This window comes from Pristiophorus japonicus, chromosome 17 (genome assembly GCF_044704955.1).
Source record: "Pristiophorus japonicus isolate sPriJap1 chromosome 17, sPriJap1.hap1, whole genome shotgun sequence".
NCBI lineage: Eukaryota > Metazoa > Chordata > Chondrichthyes > Pristiophoridae > Pristiophorus > Pristiophorus japonicus.
In genome coordinates, this window is record NC_091993.1 from 35,289,877 (window position 1) to 35,310,032 (window position 20,156).

A 20,156-nucleotide genomic window follows, 5' to 3' on the forward strand; every position below is an offset into this window, starting at 1 on the left:
GGGGACAGAGGATCTAGCGAGAAGGAAGAACTGAAGGAAGTCCTTATTAGTCAGGAAATTGTGTTGGGGAAATTGATGGGATTGAAGGCCGATTAAATCCCCAGGACCAGATAGTCTGCATCCCAGAGTACTTAAGAAAGTGGCCCTAGAAATAGTGGATGCATTGCCGATCATTTTCCAACAGTCTATTGACTCTGGATCAGTTCCTATGGACTGCAGGGTAGTGAATGTAACACCACTTTTTAAAAAAGAAGGGAGAGAGAAAATGGGGAATGACATCGGTAATGGGGAAAATGTTGGAATCAATTATTAAAGATGAAATAGCAGCAAATTTGGAAAGCAGTTACAGGATCAGTCCAAGTCAGCATGGATTTATGAAAAGGAAATCATGCTTGACATAGAAACATAGAAATTAGGTGCAGGAGCAGGCCATTCGGCCCTTTGAGCCTGCACTCGCACCTTTTGAGGATGTAACTAGTAGAGTGGACAGGGGAGAACCAGTGGATGTGGTGTATTTGGACTTTCAAAAGGCTTTTGACAAGGTCCCACACAAGAGATTGTTGTGCAAAATTAAAGCACATGGTATTGGGGGTAATGTATTAACATAGAAACATAGAAAATAGGTGCAGGAGTAGGCCATTCGGTCCTTCTAGCCTGCACCGCCATTCAATGAGTTCATGGCTGAACATGCAACTTCAGTACCCCATTCCTGCTTTCTCGCCATACCCCTTGATCCCCCTAGTAGGACTACATCTAACTTCTTTTTGAATATATTTAGTGAATTGGCCTCAACAACTTTCTGTGGTAGAGAATTCCACCGGTTCACCACTCTCTGGGTGAAGAAGTTTCTCCTCATCTCGGTCCTAAATGGCTTACCCCTTATCCTTAGGCTGTGACCGCTGGTTCTGGACTTCCCCAACATTGGGAACATTCTTCCTGCATCTAACCTGTCTGAACCCATCAGAATTTTAAACGTTTCTATGAGGTCCCCTCTCATTCTTCTGAACTCTAGTGAACACAAGCCCAGTTGATCCAGTCTTTCTTGATATGTCAGTCCCACCATCCCGGGAATCAGTCTGGTGAACCTTCGCTGCACTCCCTCAATAGCAAGAATGTCCTTCCTCAAGTTAGGAGACCAAAACTGTACACAATACTCCAGGTGTGGCCTCACCAAGGCTCTGCACAACTGTAGCAACACCTCCCTGCCCCTGTACTCAAATCCCCTCGCTATGAAGGCCAACATGCCATTTGCTTTCTTAACCGCCTGCTGTACCTGCATGCCAACCTCCAATGACTGATGTACCATGATACCCAGGTCTCGTTGCACCTCCCCTTTTCCTAATCTGTCACCATTCAGATAATAGTCTTTCTCTGTTTTTACCACCAAAGTGGATAATCTCACATTTATCCACATTATACTTCATCTGCCATGCATTTGCCCACTCACCTAACCTATACAAGTCGCTCTGCAGCCTCATCATCCTCCTCGCAGCTCACACTGCCACCCAACTTAGTGTCACCCGCAAATTTGGAGATAGTACATTTAATCCCCTCGTCTAAATCATTAATGTACAGTGTAAACAGCTGGGGCCCCAGCACAGAACCTTGCGGTACCACACTAGTCACTGCCTGCCATTCTGAAAAGTACCCATTGACTCCTACTCTTTGCTTCCTGTCTGACAACCAGTTCTCAATCCATGTCAGCACACTAACCCCAATCCCATGTGCTTTAACTTTGCACATTAATCTCTTGTGTGGGACCTTGTCGAAAGCCTTCTGAAAGCCCAAATATACCACATCAACTGGTTCTCCCTTGTCCACTCTACTGGAAACATCCTCAAAAAATTCCAGAAGATTTGTCAAGCACGATTTCCCTTTCACAAATCCATGCTGACTTGGACCTATCATGTCACCTCTTTCCAAATGCGCTGCTATGACATCCTTAATAATTGATTCCATCATTTTACCCACTACCGATGCCAGGCTGACCGGTCTATAAATCCCTGTTTTCTCTTTCCCTCCTGTTTTAAAAAGTGGGGTTACATTGGCTACTCTCCACTCGATAGGAACTGATCCAGAGTCAATGGAATGTTGGAAAATGACTGTCAATGCATCCACTATTTCCAAGGCCACCTCCTTAAGTACTCTGGGATGCAGTCCATCAGGCCCTAGGAATTTATCGGCCTTCAATCCCATCAATTTCCCCAACACAATTTCCCGACTAATAAGGATTTCCCTCAGTTCCTCCTCCTTACTAGACCCTCTGACCCCTTTTATATCCGGAAGGTTGTTTGTGTCCTCCTTAGTGAATACCGAACCAAAGTACTTGTTGAATTGGTCCGCCATTTCTTTGTTCCCCGTTATGACTTCCCCTGATTCTGACTGAAGGGCACCTACGTTTGTCTTTACTAATCTTTTTCTCTTTACATATCTATAGAAACTTTTGCAGTCCGTCTTAATGTTCCCTGCAAGCTTCTTCTCGTACTCCATTTTCCCTGCCCTAATCAAACCCTTTGTCCTCCTCTGCTGAGTTCTAAATTTCTCCCAGTCCCCGGGTTCGCTGGATTGACATGGATAGAGAACTGGTTGGCAGACAGGAAGCAGAGAGTCGGGATAAATGGATCCTTTTCAGAATGGCAGGCAGTGACCAGTGGGGTGCCGCAGGGCTTAGTGCTATTTACAATATACATCAATGATTTAGATGAAGCAATTGAGTGTAATATCTCCAAGTTTGCAGATGACAAGCTGGGTGGTGGTGTGAGCTGAGGGGAGGATGCTAAGAGGCTGCAGGGTGACTTGGACAGGTTAGGTGAGTGGGCAAATGCATGGCAGATGCAGTATATTGTGGATAAATGTGAGATTATCCACTTTGGCAAAAACGTGGAGGCAGAATTAGTAAAAGGGGAGGTGCAACGAGACCTGGATGTCATGGTACATCAGTCATTGAAAGTTGACATGCAGGTACAGCAGGCGGTGAAGAAGGCAAATGGCATCTTGGCCTTCATAGCTAGGGGATTTGAGTATAGGAGCCGGGAGGTCTTACTGCAGTTGTACAGGGCCTTGGTGAGGCCTCACCTGGAATATTGTGTTCAGTTTTGGTCTCCTAATCTGAGGAAGGACGTTCTTGCTGTTGAGGGAATGCAGCGAAGGTTCACCAGACTGATTCCCGGGATGGCAGGACTGACACATGAGGAGACTGGATCGACTGGGCCTGTATTCACTGGGGTTTAGAAGAATGAGAGGGGATCTCATAGAAACATATAAAATTCTGACGAGATTGGACAGGCTAGATGCAGGAAGAATGTTCCCGATGTTGGGGAAGTCCTGAACCAGGGGACACAGTCTAAGGATAAGGGGTAAGCCATTTAGGACTGAGATGAGGAGGGACTTCTTCACTCAGAGTTGTGAACCTGTGGAATTCTCCACTGCAGAGAGTTGTTGAGGGCAGCTCGTTAGATGTATTCAAGAGGGAGTTGGATATGGCCCTTATGGCTAAAGAGATCAAGGGGTATGGAGAGAAGGCAGGTGTGGGGTACTGAGGCGAATGATCAGCCATGATCTTATTGAATGGTGGTGGCAGGCTTGAAGGGCCGAATGGCCTACTCCTCCACCTATTTTCTATGTTTCCAACAATATACTCCATCTGCCAAATTTTTGCCCATTCACTTAGCCTGTCTATGTCCTTTTGCAGATTTTGTGTGTCCTCCTCACACATTGCTTTTCCTCCCATCTTTGTATCGTCAGCAAACTTGGCTACATTACACTCAGTCCCTTCTTCCCAGTCATTAATATAGATTGTAAATAGTTGGGGTCTCAGCACTGATCCCTGCGGCACCCCACTAGTTACTGGTTGCCAACCAGAAAATTAACCATTTATCCCGACTCTCTATTTTCTGTTCGTTAGCCAATCCTCTATCCATGCTAATATATTACCCCAACCCTGTGAACTTTTATCTTGCGCAGTAACCTTTTATGTGGCACCTTGTCAAATGCCCTCTGGAAGTCCAAATACACCACATCCACTGGTTCCCCTTTATCCACCCTGTTCGTTACATCCTCCATGAACTCCAGCAAATTTGTCAAACATGACTTCCCCTTCATAAATCCATGCTGACTCTGCCTGACTGAATTTTGCTTTTCCAAATATCCTGCTACTGCTTCTTGAATAATGGACTCCCAACATTTTCCCAATCACAGATGTTAGGCTAACTGGTCTGTAGTTTCCTGCTTTTTGTCTTCCTCCTTTTTTAAATAGGGGCGTTACCTTTGCAGTTTTCCAATCTGCTGGGACCTCCCCAGGATCCAGGGAATTTTGGTAAATTACAACCAGTGCATCCACAATCCCTGCGAAGTAAGCAAGGAAGTCTTCCTGTGCTAAATGAGATATACTTCAATGCAAGGAGTATAGCGAATAAGGCGGATGAGCTGAGAGCACAGGTAGACACTTGGGAATATGACATTATAGCCATTACAGAAACATGGCTGAAAGAGGGGCAGGTTTGGCAGCTCGATATTCTTGGTTACAGGATTTTTAGACAAGACGGAGAGGGGGGTAAAAAAAAGGCAGGGGGTTGCTGCATTGATTAAAGAAACTATTACAGCGATGAGGAGGGATGATATGTTAGAGGGATCATCAAATGAGGCCATATGGGTCGAACTGAAAAAAAAAGAGCGATCACACTGCTGGGCGTGTATTATAGACCCCCCAAACAGTGGGAGGGAGATAGAAGAGCAAATATGTAGGCAAATTTCTGCGAAGTCCAAAAACCGTAGGAGATTTCAACTATCCTAATAATGATTGGGACAAATATAGTGCGAAGGGTATAGAGGGTGCGGAATTCTTAAAATGCATTCAAGAGAACTTTTTTAGTCAGTATGTAACAAGCCCAACATGGGAGGAGGGGGTTCTGGATTTACTTTTGGGGAATGAAGCTGGGCAGGTGGAAGGGGTATGTCGAAATCTCGACTCTCAATATACGACTCTAACACAATCAGCTTCGGGAGATATTCCTTTAATTTTTACTTGCAGCAAGGAAGAGTCTCACTCAGTCAAAGGCTAAGCGATGATATGGTACAGCTTCACAAAGTATTTATACAGTAAAAAAACAAGTTATGGTTCCATCCTGTGTGTATTGGTTCTGCCTTTGCAGTCAGCGAAAACAGATAGAGTTAATGATTACCACCACTTCCTTGTCTTTACATTTTTCTCAAATGTCTCTTTTGTAAGTGATTTTGGTGGGTCAAACTGCAATGACTCGATTAGGGTGTGATCAAGTGCTATTACCGACTTTTCATTGTTTTAGGATTGTCCAGTTTCCTGGCCAGTTATTTGGGCCCATGATTTCCATCGTGTTTGATTGGGTACTTGGCTTCTTGCATATTATGGATGAGTTCTGTACAAGAGATAATGGCTGGTAATTTGAGTATCTCTTCGGGGGTGAATTGGTGCTGCATCTTTACAACCTTTATCCAGTCCTTCTAAGGTCTGGTATAGCGACAGACTATATCGGGGAGCAAATGGGTGGTACTTATCTCAGCAAGACACTTTTAATGTTGTCTGGTGGCTATTAATCAGCTATCAGCAGTTCCAGTCAGGGTTAGCATGTTTATGCAAGCAGACTGTCTGTTGCAGAAGTTTTTAGCAGGTCCTGGACTCCATTTTGTTTTATGGCAAAAAGGGTACAAAAAACTGTAATGCAACTTTAAAAAATACATTTCCACAGGTATCAGTGGGGGAGCACTTGAGTGCCAGTGACCATAATTCAGTCAGATTCAAGGTAGTTATGGATAAGGACAAGGATAGACCTGGAATAAAAGTCCCAAATTGGGGAAAAGCTAACTTTGCTAAGTTGAGGAGTGATTTGGCCACAGTGGACTGGAAACAGCTACTTGTAGGTAAATCAATGTCGGAACAGTGGGAGGCATTCACGGAGGAGATCCGGAAGGCTCAGACCAAACATGTGCCCTTAAAGAAAAAGGGTGGGAATAACAATTCTAGAGACTTATAGGGGAGGATAAATTAAAAAAGGGAAACTTATGTCATAAGCGACGGCTAAATACTGTAGAATCTCTGGAAGTATATAGGAAGTTCAGAGGTAAAATTAAAAAGGATATTAGGAATGCTAAGAGAGAGCATGAAAAATTCTTGACAAGTAAAATTAAGGTAAATCCAAAGATGTTCTATAAATATATTACGAGCAAGAGGATAACTAAAGAAAGGGTAGGGCCTGTTGGAGACCATGAGGGTAATCTGTGTGTGGGGGTGGAAGATGTTGGTATGGTTCTAAATGAATACTTTGCGTCTGTTTTCACAAAGGAAAGGGATAATGCTAAATACTGCTATCGAGGAGGAATGTGAAATTCTGAATGAAATAAACATGGGGAGAGAGGAGGTATTAAGGGGTTTAGCGGCTTTGAAAGTGGATAAGTCCCCAGACCCGGATGAAATGTATCCCAGACTGTTAAGCGAAGCAAAAGAGGATGGCCTTGACCATCATTTTCCAGTCCTCTTTGGAGTTGGGCATGGTGCCGGAGGACCGGAGGACTGTTAATGTGGTACCCTTGTTTAAGAAGGGAGAACGGGATCGGCCGAGTAATTACAGGCCTGTCAGCCTAATCTCAGTGGTGGGAAAATTATTGGAAAAAATCCTGAAGGACAGGATAAATCTACATTTAGAAAGGCGAGGATTAATTAGGAACAGTCAGCACGGATTTGTTGAAGGAAGATCGTGTTTGACTAACCTGATTGAATTTTTTGAGGAGGTAACCAGGAGGGTCGATGAGGTTTATATGGACTTTAGCAAAGCTTTTGATAAGGTTCCACATGGCAGATTGGTCATGAAGATAAAGGCCCATGGGATCCAAGGCAAAGTGGCAAGTTAAATCCAAAATTAGCTTAGAGGTAGGAAGCGAAGAGTAACGGTTGATGGGTGTTTTTGTGACTGGAAGGATGTTTCCAGTGGGGTTCTGCAGGGCTCATTACTGGGACCCTTGCTTTTTGTGGTATACATCAATGATCTAAATTTGAATATAGGGGGTATGATTAAGAAGTTTGCAGATGACACTAAAATTGGTTGTGTGGTTGATAATGAAGAGGAAAGTCATGGGCTGCAGGAGGATATCAATCTACTGGTCAGGTGGGCCGAACAGTGGCAAATGGAATTTAATTCGGAGAAGTGTAAGGTAATGTTAATTTGGGGAGGGCTAATAAGGAAAGGGTACACACATTAAACGGTAGGCCACTTAGAAGTGTAGATGAACAAAGGGACCTTGGAGTGCTTGTCCACAGATCCCTGAAAGTAGCAGGCCAGGTAGATAAAGTGGTTAAGAAGGCAAATGGAATGCTTGCCTTTATTGGCCGAGGCACAGAATACAAGAGCAAGGGGGTTATGCTTAAATTGTGTAATACTCTGTTGAGCCACAGCTGGAGTACTGCGTGCAGTTCTGGTCACCGTATTATAGCAAGGATATGATTGCACTAGAGAGGCTGCAGAGAAGATTTATGAGGATGTTGCCTGGAATGGAGAATCTTAGCTATGAGGATAGATTGGATAGGCTGGATTTGTTCTCATTGGAACAGAGGAGGCTGAGGGGAGACCTCATTGAGGTTTACAAAATATTGAGGGGCCTGGACATAGTGGATAGTAAGGGCCTATTTTCATTGGTGGAGGGGTGAATTACGAGGGGGCATCGGTTTAAGGTGGTTGGTGGAAGGTTCAGAGGGGATTTGAGGGGAAGCTTCTTCACACACAGTTGTGGGGGTCTGGAACTCACTGCCTGGAAGTGTGGTGGATGTAGAGACCCTCACCACATTTAAAAGGTGCTTGGATGGGCACTTGAAGCGCCGTAACCTGCAGGGTTACGGACCTAGAGCTGGTAAATGGGATTAGACTGAATAACCTCTTGTTGCCTGGTGCAGATACGTTGCGCAGGTACTGCAGGGAATCGAATCTGGCCAGCGTGGTGATCTGGGCTCGTTTCGATCGCCTGGATAGTTCTGAGAGGAATTTCCCAGGTTTGTTTCCCCTCGATTGGCCTGGGTTTTTATCTTTTTTTGCCTCTCCCAGGAGATCTCATGGCTCCGGTTGGCGTGGAGTGTAGAATGTTGCGGTGCAAGGGGTGTCGCAGCTGTGTGGGGCGGACTGGTTGGGCCGTTTGCTCTTTACCTTTCCGCCATTGTTCATTGGTTTATATGTAACCTTCAGGGCTGCTAACTGAGGGCCGTGTGGCTCTTTGTCGGCCGGCGTGGACACGATGGGCCGAAATGGGGGCCTCCTGTGCTGTAAATTTCTATGTTTCTATGGATCAGTAGGTTGGCAGCAGGATAGTGGAGGATGGTTGTGACTTAGTGAAACGAAGCGGCATGTGTTATAGGCGGTATATAAGTGCAAGTTGTTGCAGCTTGAAAGCAGGACTGAGGCAGTCACAAAGTGGAGATGAAACCGCCGTCTCCTGGCCACCCCCGAGTGTCTCATTTGGGAGCTCGATCAGGAAAGTGGACGTTGAGCAACACTAAATGTGTATAGCTCATATAATGTGTTACTGTGGATACAATCAAAATGTTTCATATCAATTATCCTGATAAGAAATGTTTTTTTGCAAGATATTGTTTTATAGCAAGAAAATACAACCGACAATCATTTTCTTATTGCAAGATATGTAGCGTTATCTCCACAAACCTTTACTCTCTCCCAATTGCGCCCTCTTGTCCCTGATGTGAATGAACGGTTTTACATCTCGCTCTGCAAATCAGGATAACTGATACTGGAGGGTTAGCAGATTATCTGGTCCTTTATCTCATTGCTGTTTGCGAGATCTTGCTGTACACTTGGTTGCTGTTTCTGCTGACACAGCAATGGCTGCACTTCAAAAATCATTGGTGGGCTGTAAAGCGCTTTAAGTATTGCTGTGAATGGCATAAATCAAGTTCACAGGATAGTTACGGCTGAGGAAGGCTCTAAGGTCATGCTGGATCATCCAGCATTACCTTAAAGTTCCCCAATTGCATTCCATTTGGTTCTTAATTGATTCCTGGGTTTTTTTCCTCCATGACCCTATCACTTCTTGATACCCGTTCTAAATTTGTCTTTTGCTGGTTTAAACCCATGACCCTTTCCCCTACTCCTCCAGTTTGAGGCAGATCTGGAAACTTACTTTAATGAACATGCCAAAAATATAGATTATCTGGTCATTATCACATCACCACTTGTGGGAGCTTGCTTTGCGCAAACTGGCTGCCCTATTGCCTACATTACAACAGTGACTACACTCCAAAAAGCACTTAATTGGCTTTAAAGCGCTTTGAGACACGCGGTGGTTTTTCTTTCCATTCTGGCAATTATCTTGTAAATCTCTGAACAATCACCTTTCGGAAATCTTCAAGACTGTAAAGCCCAAGGTTCTCTGGTCTTTCTCATAACTTAAAATCTTGAGATAGGATCATAGAAATTGCAAGAGAAAAAGACAGAGATCCTTCTCGCTCGCCCTCTACCATCCTGGGAGTCACATGATCCAACGATAATGGGGTTGTTGACCAATCACAGCGATTGATCTCGATCAGTGAGTCTACCACAGACCCAGACACGAGGTGAGGAAATCCCCAGTGGGTCCAAAGTCCCCTGTTCCTCCCGAGCACACTGCACTATATTCAATTTGACATTTTTCTTGGCCATTTTGATGCCTTTTTATATTGAATCCATCTTCATTCTTTGCATTTTCCTTCATGATCTTAAATGTCTTTCTCTCCTTGAGTTGATTGACAGTTCCACTCAACCAGGCAGGAGTGACTTTAAGCTTCGGAACTTTGCTTTGCATGGGTACACTGGTCCATTGTGTCAGAATCCCCTCCATCCAGCAACTCCAAGGTTCCACCACTCTCGTGGCCATGTTCCAACTTTCCAGGAACACACTGACAAGGCTTCTCAATCACATAAAGTAGTTGGTCCTCTTAAAATTGGTAATTTTGGATCTTAACCTCTCCAAATCTTGTAATGTTAAATTTGGTCACATTCAGATCACTGTGACCTAAAGCCTGAGCCACCGTCGATGGACCCTGATACTCAGAATCAAATCCAGGGATTTCTCCCTCCAATCTTTTACAAAGGTGTCTGAGTCCACTGGGATGTCGCTTGCTCACAGCTGACAGACTGGTTGCTCAGGAATCCACACTGATTGCTGGTTACTAGGTTATGTTGTGTAATGTTTAAGTTTAACAAGTTTAACCTGATAATCCATTCCATTATTTAATGTGGGATTGGAGTAAGACGAATGGCCCAATAGTTGTCTCTGTCCGATTTGTTGCCACGGATACCTACTCAAATACTCGTGTCATTTGATACTGATATTTCAGAGATATGTGGAACTTTCTGGAAGTCAGGAACAGTTAAAAGCAGCCGTTTGGGAAAGGTTTAACTTTTGCAGCCTTTTATTTGTCTCCCTCCGTGCAATACTTAAGGAAGTGCCCCTAGAAATAGTGGATGTATTGGTAGACATTTTCCAACATTCTATAGACTGGATCAGTTCCTATGGACTGGAGGGTATCAAATGTAACCCACTTTTTAAAAAAGGAGCGGGAGAGAGAATACGGAGAATTATAGACCGGTTAGCCTGACATCGGTAGTGGGGAAAATGTTGGAATCAATTATTAAAGATGTAATAGCAGTGCATTGGAAAGCAGTGACAGGATCAGTCCAAGTCAGCATGGATTTAGGAAATGGAAATCATGCTTGACAAATCTTCTAGAATTTTTTGAGGATGTAACTAGTAGAGTGGATTAGGGAGAACCAGTGGATGTGGTGTATTTAGACTTTCAAAAGGCTTTTGACAAGGTCCCACACAAAAGATTAGTGTGCAAAATTGAGGCACATGGTATTGGAGGTAATGTATTGATGTGGATAGAGAACTGGTTGGCAGACAGGAAGCAAAGAGTAGGAATAAACGGGTCCTTTTCAGAATGGCAGGCAGTGACTAGTGGGGTGCCGCAGGGTTCAGTGCTGGGACCCCAGCTATTTACAATGTACATTAATGATTTAGACGAAGGAATTGAATTTAATATCTCCAAGTTTGCAGATGACACTAAACTGGGTGGCGGTGTGAGCTATGAGGAGGATGCTAAGAGGCTGCAGGGTGACTTGGACAAGTTAGGTGAATGGGCAAATGCATGGCAGATGCAGTATAATGTGGATAAACGTGAGGTTATCCACTTTGGTTGCAAAAACAGGAAGGCAGATTATTATCTGAATGGTGACAGATTAGTAAAAGGGGAGGTGCAACGAGACCTGGGTGTCATGGTACGTCAGTCATTGAAGGTTGGCATGCAGGTACAGCAGGCAGTAAAGAAGGCAAATAGCATGCTGGCCTTCATAGCGAGAGGATTTGAGTATAGGAGTAGAGAGGTCTTACTGCAGTTGTACAGGGCCTTGGTGAGACCATGCCTTGAGTATTGTGTGCAGTTTTGGTCTCCTAATCTGAGAAAGGACATTCTTGCTATTGAGGGAGTACAGCGAAGGTTCACCAGACTGATTCCTGGGATGGCAGGACTGACATATGAAGAAAGACTGAATCGACTAGGCTTATATTCACTGGAATTTAGAAGAATGAGAGGGGATCTCATAGAAACATATAAAATTCTAACGGGATTGGACAGGTTAGATGCAGGAAGAATGTTCCCAATGTTGGAAGTCCAGAACCAGGGGTCACAGTCTAAGGATAAGGGGTAAGCCATTTAGGACTGAGATGAGGAGAAACTTCTTCACTCAGAATTGTGAACCAGTGGAATTCTCTACCACAGAAAGTTGTTGAGGCCAGTTCGTTCGATATATTCAAAAGGGAGTTAGATGTGGCCCTTACGGCTAAAGGGATCAAGGGGTATGGAGAGAAAGCAGGAAAGGGGTACTGAGGTGGATGATCAGCCATGATCTTATTGAATAGCAGGCTCGAAGGGCCGAATGGCCTACTCCTGCACCTACTTTCTATGTTTCTATGGCAGGGCACAGCTTGTCCGGGCAATCTCATCGCAATCTACTGCCCTGGTGGAAGGGGGAATGAGGCCGGAGTTCAGGGGACCGACGGCGGAGCGAGGCCGGGGGGGTGGGTGAGGGCGGAGCGAGGGTGGGGGACGGGGTGAAGCCAGAGCGAGGGCAGGGTGAGGGGCGAGGGTGGGGGGGGGGGAGGGCGACGGCAGAGCGAGACCAAGGGGGCTCACTGGCACACTGAAGAATGGGCACTAGGAGGAAGACAGGAGGGGAGAGAACTGACCAGAAACGAGAAAACAAACTATTATGGGACAGAGCTGTTTTGTTAAAATTGGAGCAGCTTTATTCTGTTCTTGCATTATTTCGTGAACCTGGGCATTAGATGTTACATTGTATTTTGAATGGTTAGAATTTGTTTGTGTTGATTGATGAGTTACTAAGCTGGCGATTGTTTGCTACCTGTATGAGATCAGAGTTTGCAGAAGTTGCGATTGGAATGATTTGGCAGTGTTTCCATCTGATCTTGTTTGCACAGGTCCATTGCATTCTGCAGGAGGTGGTGATGGGAGGAATGGTGTTGGAAACCAACATGACCGAGATTGTGTCGCAGGTGGAGGCACAGACTAAGCTGGAAAAGTCTGAGGTAAGAAATACTGAATGTACATCTGAGCAAAGCTCGTTATCTCTGTAGGAGTTCTCTTCATAGAAGCATAGAAAATAGGTGCAGGAGCAGGCCATTTGGCCCTTCGAGCCTGCACCTCCATTCGATATGATCATGGCTGATCATTCAACCTCAGTACCCCACTCCAGCCTTCTCTCCATACCCCCTGATCCCTTTAGCCGTAAGGGCCACATCTAACTCAACAACTTTCTGTGGCAGAGAATTCCACAGGTTCACAACTCTGAATGAAAAAGTTTCTCCTCATCTCGGTCCTAAATGGCTTACCCCTTATCCTTAGACTATGTCCCCTGGTTCTGGACTTCCCCAACATCGGGTTCATGCTTCCTGCATCTAACCTGTCCAATCCCATCAGAATTTTATATGTTTCTATGAGATCCCCTCTCATTCATCTAAGTTCCAGTGAATATAAGCCTAGCTGATCCAGTCTTTCCTCATATGTCAGTCCTGCCATCCCGGGAATCAGTCTGGTGAACCTTCGCTGCACTCCCTCAATAGCAAGCATGTCATTCCTCAGGTTAGGAGACCAAAACTGTACACAATACTCAAGGTGTGGCCTCACCAAGGCCCTGTACAACTGCAGCAAGACCTCCCTGCTCCTATACTCAAATCTCCTCGCTATGATGGCCAGCATGCCATTTGTTTTCTTTACTGCCTGCTGTACCTGCATGCCTACCTTCAATGACTGATGTACCATGACACCCAGGTCTCGTTGCACCTCCCCTTTTCCTAATCTGTCATCATTTAGATAATTGCCTTCCTGTTTTTGCCCCCCAAAGTGGATAACCTCACATTTATCCACATTATACTGCATCTGCCATGCATTTGCCCATTCACCTAACCTGTCCAAGTCACCCTGCAGCCTCTTAGCATCCTCCTCACAGCTCACACCGCCACCCAGTTTAGTGTCATCTGCAAACTTGGAGATATTACATTCAATTCCTTCATCTAAATCATTAATGTACATTGTAAATATCGACATTGAATGGAAACCTGTGTCTCTCCTACTATTGCCTGGCTGCTGGGGAGGGATTAGAGTTCTGTGCCCACTGTGGGCCTGATGGTTTAATCCTGTGTAACCGGGTAGTTACCGTGTGCAAAAGACGGGCCTTCACAGCTCTCCCTTTCCAGCACACTACATACCAGACTTTGTCGCTTGCTTTCTCCATTTCTGGAATCTGATCGTGTTGCTGACCTTTCTAATTGCAATGTTTTATTCAAACAGATTGTAATTCTTGTCTCCATTTGTTTCTCCTGCATAGTTCATCTTTTCTCTCTGAAGAGCTATCTTCTCCATAAACATTCACCTGTTCAAACCCAACACGCTAACACTCTGGCCCCACACCCCCACCCCCCGGACCCCAGACCCTCAGACACTTGCTGAGTGCTTTGTCTGGTTTACGGTCTGTGTTGACTAGGACAGTGTTGCCTTTTCACAATGTTACAGTATTTAGCTGTGAATTTTATATGTTGGATCATGAAGCACTAATCGTTTAGATTATTGTCACCCTGCAGAGTGGCAGCATCAGCAGTTGCAAAACCTTTGAGTGATGGTGATAAGGGCTGGGTGATGACTCTAGGCAATTTTCGGACTGGCTCACAGGCTTCAAGAGTCAAGGACAACGTGTTCCAAAAATTGATCCAAAATAAATCCCTGAACAGAATCAAACCAGCCCTCAAACTTCACACAAAATAATCTTTAAATGATTACACAGCAGTAATCTAATCTTCAGATTGTGGTTCTAAATCAGGCACCCTTTACTTTGCTATTTGGAATGGTTTGATAAGTTTCCAGCCTTGCGTCCCAGTGCAAGCTGGATTAGTTATTCATCAGCCTCTGAATGGGGAAGGCTCCATGCAGCACACTGCCCACCGTCCCATTGTCCTTTCTAACACTTTGAGAAAAATGCAGCTGAGATGATGATTGGGTGAAATGCATAAGTAGTATTTGGTCTAATTTGCTGACTTCTGGTTTAATCCAGTGAAACTTTTTAATCACTTGATATAGTCAGGCTGGTGATGCAACATGTTTCTTATGTGTTGTGCCACCAAGTCATAGGATATGAATTAATTTAGTTGCCTAATGTGTGAACTGCCTAAGCTGCGGGTTGGATGAGAGGTCGTGGATTAACTAAGCTGCTAGCCTTGAAGAGAAAGACAATATTGTAAATTGAAGATTTATCATTATCCTCTTCCTATTTCTCTCTCTCTCCTCTTTCTCCAGCCTTTATTTGAATGGCTTCAGTTTTGCACTAACTTAAAAAGTGATGCTATTCTTTGTTGCATTAATTACCTAGGTGCTGTTTGGATTTCTTGGTTCTGTGACATTAAAGTCCATCCTCTCTGTTGTTCCAGGCTGGGTTTTCTGCTGCTCCTGCCCGTGCAGTGTCTGCTGTCAAAAACATCAATCTGCCGGAAATTCCACGCAACATCAAAGTTTCAAATCTATCCCCATTTGTGTAAAAGGACATTTTGTGTCAATGGTACCTGATCATCCACTACACTCACCTGTAAATACTGAGAACTTTCATCACATCAGCTTTTGATGGGCAGTTTATCACTAAAAATATGAAGACTTGCGACATGTTGTCACTGGAGCCCTGAGTGTAACAAATCTTAAATCATTCCATAATTAGAGTCACAAACCCTGACACTGTTTGTAGTGAGCACCTACACTGCTCATATTACAGACAGGAACACACCAATCCTTAATCTAGTGCTGTGACCCAGATAGGTTGCATCTCTACACCAACCCATTCGCCAGCTTCAGAATCCAACTGGAGCCAGGTTCCTGGGCAGCAGCCCCTCACTGTGGGCCCCCTCAAATACAGCAACACAACAAGGGACAGTTTAACAATTCTCACTGGTCCCACTGCATAAATGGACATTCTGTCGAGTCCCAAGTAAAGCTTACTGACCAAGAGGTGAGATTTTACCCTCCCTGTCCTCCATTTGGAAGACAAAGGATGCATTTTTCTTCCATTTGTGAGCATAAAGTGGAAAGTCTGGCAGTCAGTACTTGGCTTGGTTCCAGGATGCTATGGGCTGCATGCTTTAAAAGGAATGTGTCTGAAATTTGAAACGTTGACAATTAAAGTACATTTGCTTCAGTCAGAGTTTTGTGGCTGTATACTCTTTCATTTTGTCAGTGTGGTGTTTTCTCGGTGAGAGTGGAGCTGCTGCTAAGTGAGGGGGAGCTGAGAATGTATCTGCATCTTGTGCTATTCACGCCTTCCTATAAGTGTTTTTATAATTAGCAATTTTAATTTAATCCCAGAGATGATCAATGGACTGACTAGTGTGTCAGGAGAAATCGGTCTATAATGGATTGTAAGAAAGCAAATGCAGTGTTAGTGAGGCTGAAACTAGCCGGGTACATGAGCGAATCGGGTCTAGGAAGATATGCTGAGATGGGAGGAGACGCGTGCAGATTACCTGCACCAGCACACACCATTTGGGCTGAATGGCCTGTTTCTGCGTTGTCTATGCTATGTAATTCTCTGATAATGGTTCTGCTGTGGCCATTTACAGGTCCTCTCGACCCATCTTTTGTTGCTTTACTTGTCCCATTTCCATCCCTTTGCCTTGCACCATCAAACAGTTTGTCATCTAATCTCCCACCTCCCACCCTATCACAGACCTTTCCTTTTGTCCTCTCCTCCCCCCTCCCCTTTCTTTGGCCCTGCACTTGCTTAAAACCTGTTTCATCTCTTAACTTTTTCCAGTTCTGATGTAGGGTCATCGACCTGAAACATTAACTCTCTCCAGATTCTGCTTGATCTACTGAGCATTTCCAGCATTCTATTTATCTGTTTTTATTATGTTTAGATACTGTGGTGCAAGGATATGGTGCAAAAGGTTATTGCCACTCGGAGATCTATTGTATAATCAGTTGTTCAATATGCCGAGTCACATCACATGCTCTCCTACACTTCCCTCTTTCTAGTTCAAGCCGATCTTGGGATGTCTTCTAATTGAGGCTTCACTTGAGCAGGATGGCAGTTCCTTAGCTCTTGGTGTTTGTTATAAAACATAGAAAAGCAGAGAATTTTTTAAATGGTGAGAGATTGGGAAATGTTGGTGTTCAGAGGGACCTGGGTGTCCTTGTACACCAATCACTGAAAGTTAACATGCAGGTACAGCAAGCAATTAAGAAAGCAAATGGTATGTTGGCCTTTATTACAAGAAGATTTGAGTAGAAAAGTAAAGATGTGTTACTGCAATTATATAGGGCCCTGGTGAGACCACATCTGGAGTATTGTGTACAGTTTTGGTCTCCTTACCTAAGGAAGGATATACTTGCCATAGAGGGAGTGCAATGAAGGTTCACCAGACTGATTCCTGGGATGGGGAGATTGTCCTATGAGGATAGATAAAGTAGACTTTGCCTATATTCTCTAGAGTTTGAAAGAATGAGGTGTGATATCATTGAAACTTACAGAATTCTTACAGGGCTTAACGGGTAGATGCAGGGAGGATGTTTCCCCGGGCTGGGGAGTCCAGAACCAGGGGTCACAGTCTCACAATAAGGAGTCGGCCATTTAGGACTGAGATGAGGAGAAATTTCTTCACATAGAGGGTGGTGAATCTTTGGATTTCTCTACCCGAGGCCTGTAGAGGCTCAGTCTTTGAGTAGTTAAGACATAGATTTTTGAATATTAAGGGAATCGAGGGATATGGGGACAGTGCAGCAAGGTGGAAGAGGTAGAAGATCAGCCATGATCTCATTGAATGGCGGAGCAGGCTCGAGGGGCCAAATGTTGTAATGTCTGCCCCCTGCCCCTCATCCGCCCCGTCAACCCGCTGCTTGTTGAGATTAACATCTCTGGTCTTTCAAATAATCAAGATCGAGTGCTAACCGATATGGTGGGTATATTGTTTTTAATCGGAGATTAAGACGGAATATAACGCACTAGTTACACAGCATAAACATACAACCGTGACAAGTAGCTGGTACTGGTCCCGATTGGACAGACGGGTAGCGTGTGCAAACAGTTCTTCGGCTTACAGCCTCTCTCTCCCCTCTCTTTCCTCTCCCCTCTCTCTCGCTCCCTCCCCTCTCTCTCGCTCCCTCTCTCTCGCTCCCTCTCTCTCGCTCCCTCCCCTCTCTCTCGCTCCCTCCCCTCTCTCTCGCTCCCTCCCCTCTCTCTCGCTCCCTCCCCTCTCTCTCGCTCCCTCCCCTCTCTCTCGCTCCCTCCCCTCTCTCTCGCTCCCTCCCCTCTCTCTCGCTCCCTCCCCTCTTTCCCCCTCCCCTCTTTCCCCCTCCCCTCTTTCCCCCTCCCCTCTTTCCCCCTCCCCTCTTTCCCCCTCCCCTCTTTCCCCCTCCCCTCTTTCCCCCTCCCCTCTTTCCCCCTCCCCTCTTTCCCCCTCCCCTCTTTCCCCCTCCCCTCTTTCCCCCTCCCCTCTTTCCCCCTCCCCTCTTTCCCCCTCCCCTCTTTCCCCCTCCCCTCTTTCCCCCTCCCCTCTTTCCCCCTCCCCTCTTTCTCCCTCCTTCCCCCCTCCCCTCTTCCCCTCCCCTCTTTCCCCCTCCCCTCTTTCCCCTCCCCTCTTTCCCCCTCCCCTCTTTCCCCCTCCCCTCTTTCCCCTCCCCTCTTTCCCCCTCCCCTCTTTCCCCCTCCCCTCTTTCCCCCTCCCCTCTTTCCCCCCTCCCCTCTTTCCCCCTCCCCTCTTTCCCCCTCCCCTCTTTCCCCTCCCCTCTTTCCCCCTCCCCTCTTTCCCCCTCCCCTCTTTCCCCCTCCCCTCTTTCCCCCTCCCCTCTTTCCCCCTCCCCTCTTTCCCCCTCCCCTCTTTCCCCCTCCCCTCTTTCCCCCTCCCCTCTTTCCCCCTCCCCTCTTTCCCCCTCCCCTCTTTCCCCCCTCCCCTCTTTCCCCCTCCCCTCTTTCCCCCTCCCCTCTTTCCCCCTCCCCTCTTTCCCCCTCCCCTCTTTCCCCCTCCCCTCTTTCCCCCTCCCCTCTTTCCCCCTCCCCTCTTTCCCCCTCCCCTCTTTCCCCCTCCCCTCTTTCCCCCTCCCCTCTTTCCCCCTCCCCTCTTTCCCCCTCCCCTCTTTCCCCCTCCCCTCTTTCCCCCTCCCCTCTTTCCCCCTCCCCTCTTTCCCCCTCCCCTCTTTCCCCCTCCCCTCTTTCCCCCTCCCCTCTTTCCCCCTCCCCTCTTTCCCCCTCCCCTCTTTCCCCCTCCCCTCTTTCCCCCTCCCCTCTTTCCCCCTCCCCTCTTTCCCCCTCCCCTCTTTCCCCCTCCCCTCTTTCCCCCTCCCCTCTTTCCCCCTCCCCTCTTTCCCCCTCCCCTCTTTCCCCCTCCCCTCTTTCCCCCTCCCCTCTTTCCCCCTCCCCTCTTTCCCCCTCCCCTCTTTCCCCCTCCCCTCTTTCCCCCTCCCCTCTTTCCCCCTCCCCTCTTTCCCCCTCCCCTCTTTCCCCCTCCCCTCTTTCCCCCTCCCCTCTTTCCCCCTCCCCTCTTTCCCCCTCCCCTCTTTCCCCCTCCCCTCTTTCCCCCTCCCCTCTTTCCCCCTCCCCTCTTTCCCCCTCCCCTCTTTCCCCCTCCCCTCTTTCCCCCTCCCCTCTTTCCCCCTCCCCTCTTTCCCCCTCCCCTCTTTCCCCCTCCCCTCTTTCCCCCTCCCCTCTTTCCCCCTCCCCTCTTTCCCCCTCCCCTCTTTCCCCCTCCCCTCTTTCCCCCTCCCCTCTTTCCCCCTCCCCTCTTTCCCCCTCCCCTCTTTCCCCCTCCCCTCTTTCCCCCTCCCCTCTTTCCCCCTCCCCTCTTTCCCTTTTCGGGGTGCACCTGATGTAGAATATTGGGGACGACTGCAGTGTCACGAGCTTCTCAGGATGACCTTAAAAACATGTATGAAATTTTTAAAGAACTTATTAGAACATAACGGTGATCAATACCAAGAGACGTTACATATCAATACCTTTCACTACCCCAGAAAGCTGTAGTGGCTACATCCCCTGCTGCTTTTGCACAGACTTGACATGACACCATTAGTATATCATAAATGCATCACAAGTATATTGCATTATTATTACAGGACATTACATCAGTGACTTATTTAAGTTTTTAAGACTGTTTGACACAGTACACATTACTCATGAGACGCGAGGCTGGGTTCGGCCAGACCACGGGTGGTGGGCGAACGGCTGTTGTGGCTAACCAGTGCAGCCGCACGTGATTCAATTTCCGATAACGCTGGAGTTGAGCAGAGCCACCATCTCCCCCCCGCCCCCCCCCCCGACCAGTTGATAGATATCTCCTTCTGCAAATGAGAAGAGAGCATGGCATGGCATAAGCTAATGGACTTGGTCGTATCTTGAGGTCACAACAGTTTAAAATGCTGCTGCTTCAGATCACTGTCCGGATCTTAACATGGTTTACGTAATACATTTAAGAATGACAAACTTAAATTCAGTGCAGGAGATTCAAATTTCTAATCAAAATTTGCATACATCAGTAAAATATTACCGTTTAAAATATAAAATGCAACTTTTGCTGCTGCCACCAAGCTATTCCAGCTTTTT

General features: G+C 46.3%; 1 protein-coding gene across 2 annotated transcripts in view; it reads left to right on the top strand.

Moving 5' to 3' along the window:
• LOC139227697 (AP-3 complex subunit sigma-2) overlaps positions 1–15,767 on the top strand; it is a 54,206-nt gene extending 38,439 nt beyond the window's left edge. For both annotated transcript variants that reach the window (XM_070858661.1, XM_070858660.1), the window contains 2 exons: positions 12,508–12,615; positions 15,007–15,767. In XM_070858661.1, coding sequence (XP_070714762.1) covers positions 12,508–12,615; positions 15,007–15,114 — 216 coding nt within the window. In that variant the 3' untranslated portion in view covers positions 15,115–15,767. The remainder of the gene's footprint in view (positions 1–12,507; positions 12,616–15,006) is intronic.
• Positions 15,768–20,156: the final 4,389 nt, after the last annotated feature.